This window comes from Solanum stenotomum, chromosome 3 (genome assembly GCF_019186545.1).
Source record: "Solanum stenotomum isolate F172 chromosome 3, ASM1918654v1, whole genome shotgun sequence".
In the NCBI taxonomy this organism is placed as follows: domain Eukaryota; kingdom Viridiplantae; phylum Streptophyta; class Magnoliopsida; order Solanales; family Solanaceae; genus Solanum; species Solanum stenotomum.
Window position 1 is genome coordinate 18,930,333 of NC_064284.1, and position 7,894 is coordinate 18,938,226.

The 7,894-nt window shown below is 37.1% G+C and overlaps 1 protein-coding gene across 3 annotated transcripts; it reads right to left on the bottom strand.

Moving 5' to 3' along the window:
* Positions 1-767: 767 nt before the first annotated feature.
* On the bottom strand, positions 768-6,822 carry LOC125858275 (uncharacterized). 3 transcript variants are annotated; one of them, XM_049537996.1, is made up of 4 exons: positions 6,492-6,822; positions 4,369-4,682; positions 2,062-4,289; positions 768-1,861 (listed from the first exon to the last, which is right to left on the bottom strand). In XM_049537996.1, the coding sequence occupies exons 2-4, from the start codon at positions 4,546-4,548 to the stop codon at positions 1,018-1,020; spliced, it is 3,252 nt and encodes a 1,083-aa protein (XP_049393953.1). In that variant the 5' UTR covers positions 4,549-4,682; positions 6,492-6,822; the 3' UTR covers positions 768-1,017. The 3 variants fall into 3 exon arrangements, with proteins under 3 accessions (XP_049393953.1, XP_049393955.1, XP_049393954.1); XM_049537998.1 differs by having other exon boundaries at positions 770-1,861; positions 2,062-4,286; XM_049537997.1 differs by having other exon boundaries at positions 770-1,861; positions 2,062-4,286; positions 5,786-6,822.
* Positions 6,823-7,894: the final 1,072 nt, after the last annotated feature.

The window sequence follows — 7,894 nt, forward strand, 5'->3', positions numbered from 1 at the left end:
GCGTTTCATGCATGATACCACCAAAAAAAATTACCTAGATTAATCACATTGCTTGCAAAGTTGTGTTTCACATTGTAAGAATCCTTTTAGCAAGCTTGTTTTTTGATGAATATATTGTTTAAGTAACTTAATTCAATCTCCTTTGCTGCAAATTTTTAAATGTAAAGGATAAAATGCAGAAGCCCAAAAAAGGCACAACAATATTCACCACTTCATCATCTTCTTGACACTAAAAAAAAGTTGCCATATGAGTTACAAGACAGAATCACAATCATTTAACAGTAATGTTGTTCGAGTCTTTGTTGTATACATAATTTTTCTGCCAACAGAAATTTGAATTAGAAAGCCTCTACTAAAACTAATAGACAGAAAATAATATACTACTAACAAATTTGGCATATATGATAAAGACACAAAAAGCTCAGAAAATATACAATTTAGTGAAACCAAAAACAAGAAGATGAAAGCAAAACATTGTCGCAGAAACTTTAGCAGTATACAAACGACACTAATCAATATGTATAAAGTGTACGTGAACTCCTAAAACATCAGAAAAAGAACAAATAAAGAAAATATCAAACTCAAATAAAAAGTACGCATAGACTAAGGTAAGGCTGTGATTCTTGCTCGCAGTCAAACATCAATAAGACAGCTAACAATCTGAGAAGCATATAGAACAGAACAACAACAGAGAATGAATGAATACTATAAAGGATAGAAGAAAGTAGAATTAAGAAAGAAGTCACAGTTGAGATTATCAAAATGTACTCAAACATAATGTAAATGACATTAAGCACATATGTTGAACATTTTTATGGGCCCTTCTACAATCAGTAGAAAAGTTCTCCTCTTTGAAAATGGAAGCGTAACTTGTAAGCTAAACATGACTCTATTTTGTATTTTTCAATTTTTACAAGTAAATGCTTACTAAGAATGATAACGGTGCGCAAAAGACCAAAAGTTACATGACCCCAATATTTCATCTAACTTCACTTGACCAGGTGCTCCAATGGGGACCTAATTATTTTTACGAGACCACTTATTCTTTGAATTGTCATCTGCAAAACTTCTCTCATCTATCCATCTAGAACTTCGTTCAGGGGGGCAGTGGCCTCTTGTTGGAGATGAGAAATCTTCACCATAATTGGCTGTAAAACCATGTTTCAGGAAGGGCATTCTCGTTCGCTTCATTCTGGCATCAGACCTTATATCTGGAGATCTACTATGCCTTCTTCTGCTGTTGAGGTTTCGTTCTCCCTGTGTATGCCACGAATGGGGAGAAGGTGTTCTAGATGTTGAACGAGATCTCCTCCTCGGCAGTGAAATACGAGCTACTCTACTTGAAGCTGGAGAACCAGTTCTTTCTCCTCTGGGTATATACTGAGGCATGTGTAGAGAAGATAAATCACCATCACCAGATATAAACTCATACCTTTCTTCCCTTACACCTCTTGCAACCGTCTCAGAGACACTTTCAGCACCATTGCGGCTCCGGTAGCCTCTCATTGGTACCATCCTCCTATGGACATCATAATAGTCATCCTTTTCAACAGATGATCTCCTCCTCACAGGTGGCCTGCGCGCACCTTTTGAGGGAAAAATTATTGATTGCTGATGATCTCGAGAGTTTAACCCACCAAACTCGTCAGCATAATTTTCAAAATTGCAGTGCCTTGAGTAGTTATCACTCTCAGGGTCACGATAAGCATTTGGGTAGCAATTTCTTGAAGTCGAGCTATTCCACTGGCCATTCGTTGCCCCTTTGTCTTGTGAATTATAACCAGATCGATATCTACCAACGAATTTATCTGGACTAACTTCTCTTACAGGCTTATTGTAACAACCAATAAGGTTATGGGGCCTACAAGAATCATCAAGTAAATTATAAGAAAGCAAGACTCAAAGGAAAGAACCATCTTAAGAGGCATCATAGTCAGAAAAACAAATACTCACATGCATTTGTACTAAAATTATCAGGTAATTTATAAGAAAGCAAGACTTTTATGTAAGACTTGAAGGAAAGACACTGTAAAGGACATTAGTCTCGGAAACAGAACCCACCTGTTTTGGTACTTTCGTGCAGCGCTATTCCCATCTGCCACACCCAAATATAGCGGTCCTTCAATACGTGACTGTAGCTTCCCTCTGTTTGTCTTTGAACTAATTTCCTCCGTGTATGACCCTCTGAATTCATATGCTGCCATGCGATCAGATGTATGTCCTTTTCTAAAAGCATCTACTTTTCCTCCAATCTTATCACTGAACCTTAGAGTTGTAGGTCCAGATCCAGGACCCAACCCTTTCTTTCCATCACTATCACCAATGCTATTGTCCTCCCTGTTGAATTGCCTCTTCATAAAGCTTTTTTCAGATCCACCCTTCATAAAATCCACTCTAGGTCCGCTAGTTGACGAGATTCTTTTTTCTGTACTTTGTGAACCATCAGAACCTGCTTCAACCATTTCAGAGGATGGGTAATCACTGGTATCAAAATCCAAGTCAACTCTACCATCTGATGCATAATTAACACATTCATCTTCACCATCCTTAATTTCATTGTCCTCCAAAGAATACATAATTGATCCCCTTAATTCTCCATCCTCAAATGGAGAATCATAGCCAACCTCAATTCTAGTCACATGCTCTCGACTAATCAGTTGACTATGATCTTCATGAGATATATCAGAATTATGGCTATCTTCAAAAGCCGAAGCACTCCTTGCAAATAGACTAGTATCATCAATCTGCAACTCCTCATTACAGCTTCTTGAGGAGTCCTTCCCAGAAGTTGTGCAGTTTTCCACTTGATTAAATGTTAAGTTATCACTGAACTTAGAAATTACTTCATTCCCTTCTAACTGCATTTGAGAATCAATAGCTAAAATGTTGTCATGTTGCTCCATGGGTTCAACGGTAACAGACTGGCCCTCAACTATTGAGGCCTTCGATGCAGACAAATCTTCACACTTGGATGAATGATGGCAGAAATATTTTTCTGTAGGATTACTATCAGAACTTTCAACATCCATGACATTCAAAATACTAGTATCAGATACTTCACTGGTTATAGGATCACTACAGTCAATGTATTTAGAGGCATTCTCACAACCAGGCTTTGCTGGGTATGGGACCTCAGATAAAGCAGCTTTATTAAATCCTGTAGCCTTTACAGAAGAATCTCTAATCTGTGTCAAAACTAGGCCATCAGAAGCATTCGTTATTAATCCATTTGAAACAAGCATGCATGAAGCATTATGTGATTTAACTAAAGAAGAATCAGCTAATGATGCATCTCCAGTGACAAGTTCATCAAATAATTCTCTTTGCGCCGATAAAGAGTCCAAGGCTTTGGTAGAATGGCTAACAATGTTTCCAAACTCACCAGAGATTCTATCATTAACTGAGACTGATTCAAGCTTGCATACTTCAGCAAACTCATAAACTGTTCCATTTTGATCAGGATGCCCAGAAATGGGTTTATAGTATTCAAAATCCCCCTTTTTATCACAAATTTCTATTTTGAGTTTCTCTTTCTGTGCTCCATCATCTAAGCCATTGGCAAAGGCATTTTCCATAGAGGAATCCTTGGGAGGTTGCACCCATGTTTCCATTAAGGTGTTGAGATCCCAGTGTATTCTGTCGACCTTTGGTGACACTGGTCTACTTACAACTGAAGGTTCTTTAAAGTCAGCAAAACCTTTAAGAGCAACAGCCGATTCATTAATAGTGGAGGCCTCCATGTTGCTTCCATGCATCATATCTCCTCTACCAGGATCCGTCAACTCCTTCAGGGCCGATATGTCCTTCGGATGAGGAGTAGACCCAGCAAATCCCCCTGGTGTTGCACATGCAACCATAGCATGTGCTTCCTTTGCATTATCAAGGTCACCATCCTTGTCATTAGTGCAAGCAGCATCAGCTAAAAGCGCAATTCCCAAGAAGTCTTCTGAATTATAAAGTTTCCCAGTAGCAACCTTAGAACTTTTAGCATCTACCAATCTATCACTAAGACCAACCTTACGGGCTGCCTTTCTGTCAAATCTCAACGCACGTCCACTAGAACGTGGGTCTGAACTCCAATTATCAGATGAATGGCTATAGATCGAAATTTGCTCGGAGTCTTCTGATGGCATAGGAGTTGCTAGAAGAGATTGTGGTGATAGTGAATCTTCACAGTCAATAGATGGATTTCGAGATTGCGCCAATGAAGTTTGAAGCAAATTCCTTCTTTTCTTAATTGGAACATGTTCAGCTTTATCAGAAGACCAACAGCCAGCTCCATGAATCTGCTAAATATTTAATAGATGCAACAATTAGACACACTAAAAATTGTATTGATAAAATCATTACAAAAGAATCACAAGGTACCTTGTCAGAATCTGAGCCTGAAAAATCTCCAACTCTCTTGGGACTCTTGTTCATCACCTTCACACCCTCATTGAGGCGTCTAGCAACTGTCCTCCTAGACCGTCTTCCCTTTGTCACAGACTTCCAACTCAGCTCAGGATTTATAGACTTTGCAACTTTCGGACTTACAGTACTAAGCATGTTGCCAGATATGGATCCAATCAACTTACAAACTCCCTCCAAAAGTCTTGTGTAACGTCTCAATAGGCTTGTTTCTATTAATTGAACAACTCAAATGTCGATTTTAAATTATCAGGACATGTACACAAGCAAGTCTGCACAATTAAAATATTCCACTTAGCATCGTTAAGTTATTTGAGACTCCGCAATTGCAGTATTTTCATGAGTAAACTAGACACAAATTATAGGAATACTTTTTAACTAGGTTTACAGGAATACTTTTTAACTAGGTTTTACCATAGCCACATTGCTTCATACAAACTCAAAATCAGAAGTGTATCTCATTACACATATTAATTGGACAAGGCCGCAAAAGAGAACATAAATATCAATATTTGGGAAGGAGCCAGAGAAAGATTATTAACATAGTTAAATGCTTATTAACCAAAAACAGTTTCAGAATCAGCTGTCATATTGCATAAATATCCGTGTATCTACTCAAATACTATCTTTCGATTGTAATAGCATTCTAGTATTTTCTAGCAACGAGCCCTAATAATAATGCTTACTCATCCCAGCCCTAAACTTTAATGAGCTAGAGGCATGGACGAACTATTAGGGAGGCCATTAGACTTTTAGAAAAAGTCTAATAGTCATTCTGTATTAAACTATTAGCACGTCAAACAAAACAAACAAGGACTTTAAAACATGAAGCAAATAATAGGGGGGAAAAGGGGGGAAGAGGGGCAATGTCGCAGAGGGGGGAAGGGGGGCAATGTCACGGTGAAGGTACAGACTCCAATTTTGCGCCATTTGTGCATGTAAGATGGGAAAAAAGGTGAAAGCAGAGAAAAAAGAGAGATTAAGTAGAGATCCTATATATTTAACAAATTACCTTGGATGAAACAGCTAGCATAAGTAGAGCACACAAAGAGTTAAATATATAGCAATGAAGTAGACCCAGAATTGCCACATGGCAGAGCCAGGAATTTGGTGAAGGATGTGCAGTTTTTTTCTCAGCGGTGTTAAGGAAATGCAAAATGATATATAGATACTCATAATAGCCAATTAATCTTTATTCACCAAATAATTTCCCGGGGACCACCCTTCCTCCGAGGTGGCTCAGTGGGCAGAATATGATCTCTAGCATATGAATCTAATCAAGAATCATAATTTGAACATATAAATCTAAAAGAGATCACGACATTGAAAACACAAGACATTACAAATGAATCTAAAAGATAGGCAGAAGCATCACCTAAGGTTTTGAAGTCGAGTCTTTCCAGGAATGGGGTCCCGGGAACAATCTGATGATTGGCTTAGGTATCTGGGTATTCAATCCCTCCACTGAGATGTTTAGTTGACTCCTCAACCTCTTGTTTTATGAGCTATTTCTGACCTCCAACCACAGATCATATGCCACCAGAAAGCACTTAAGTCTTCAGCTATTGATTGATATACATGAGGCCAGAAAACAATTATCAAAGATAAGGCTATGGATATTAAAATCCAAATTGGATGGGATTTTGATCAAATCGCAACTTTAATTGCCTCGGCACCAGAGAATCATTATACAGTAGACAAAACAAAGGCACTTTCGGCCTGATCCTGAATCGCAACTTCAATTGCTTCAGCTATTGATTGATATACACGAGGCCAGAAAAGAATCATCAAAGATAAAACTATGGATTTTTAAATCCAAATTGAAAGGAATTTTGATCAAATCGCAACTTCAATTGTCGCGGCACTGGAGAATCATTATAGAGTAGACAAAACAAAGGCAAATCCGGGGTGATCATGAATCTTGAAGCCATTGACAGCTTGAAAAGGAAGGAAATAACCCTAGATTTGTCTTCTAAAACCACATATCTGGTAGTCCCAAACATTGTATATTCTCCTCCGATGATTAGTGAAAAACAATGAACAAAAAATCGCAGAAAAGCATTAGCTAGAGTTTTCAATACCTGTTAATTTTCTTCCTAACCAACAAAAATTAAACCCGCCGACAAGTAAAGATTCCGCGACAACTTCTTCTACTCAAAACTTGACGATCCTCTTCAGAAAGAATGCGATTTTCGCAGAAACAACTAATCTTCAGGTCTCGCTAACAGAAACAATGGCAGATCCTTCTTCTTCTTGATATATTGGTTTAATTATGTGAATGAAGAAAACAAAACAAATCTCAGCCGGAAAACTCGATCGGCGACGAAAATCACTCGCCGGAAACTAGCCTTGCGATAGTCGACGTTTTGTTGTAATTCTTCTTCTCTTCCTCACAAGCCTGGGGAAGGATATGACACAAGTTGAAAGGAGTGAAACGCCACGTATTTAAGGTTGTCTTTGTGACCAAATTGCCCTTGTCTGCGTGCTTAATTTACCTTTGATACCCTATCTGGCTTCAAAACCTAAAAGCCCAAACCCTATTTTATTATTTTGTTTTTTGAAAATTACCGTCAGCACTCAGCAGTGCTGGAGCGGCATTCTCTGACGTTTTTGCCCTTCAAACCCAGATAAATTACAGTTAAACCTTGATCTGCGCAAATTAACAATTTTGTTTGTAGTCATTTGCAATTGAGTATAGCTAGATAATTNATTCTAAAAGTTAAAGACAGTTCATTTATCTTAAGTATACTAAGGGGTCGTTTGGTTTGAAAATGAGTTATGATGGGATAAGTTATGTTGGGATAAGTTATGTTGGGATTAGTTATGATGGGATAAGTTGTGTTGGGATTATTTTTTATTGAGTGTTTGGTTTGTTGTATTCAAAATAATAAATTTTAAGAACAATTTGTTTGTTTACAAAAATGCCCTTCATTAATGTAAAAAGTGATATAACAAAAGGGTTGAAAGAGACAGTTTTGTCATTTACCTATTTTATCCCGGGATAAATTATCCCGGGATTACTATACCACCCAAAGAGAGGGATAACTTATCCCGGTACTAATTATTAATTCCGGGATAAGTTATCCCGAATTTGCCAACCAAACAACAAACTAAGCGGTACTATAATTTAATCCCGGGACTATTTGGTATTATCCCTCACACCAAACGGCCCCTTACTTCTTCTTTTTTTACTTGTATTTGTCCACTATTCTAAAAATAAATTTTAATTATCATACTCACTCGTAATTAAGTTCAAAAAAATTGTTCAACAATTTCATTTATTGATGATCGAAACATAAATGAATAAATTAATATACAATATATATATATTTATTTAAAATTTATAAAATGATTCGGATTATATATATTAAAGTCATGAATATATTAATTCAAATAAATATTATGAATTAATATAATTGGATTAATTATTTAAGTCCAATAAATATGGATTTAATTAAAGTCCAAATTAATTGATTTGAGTTAC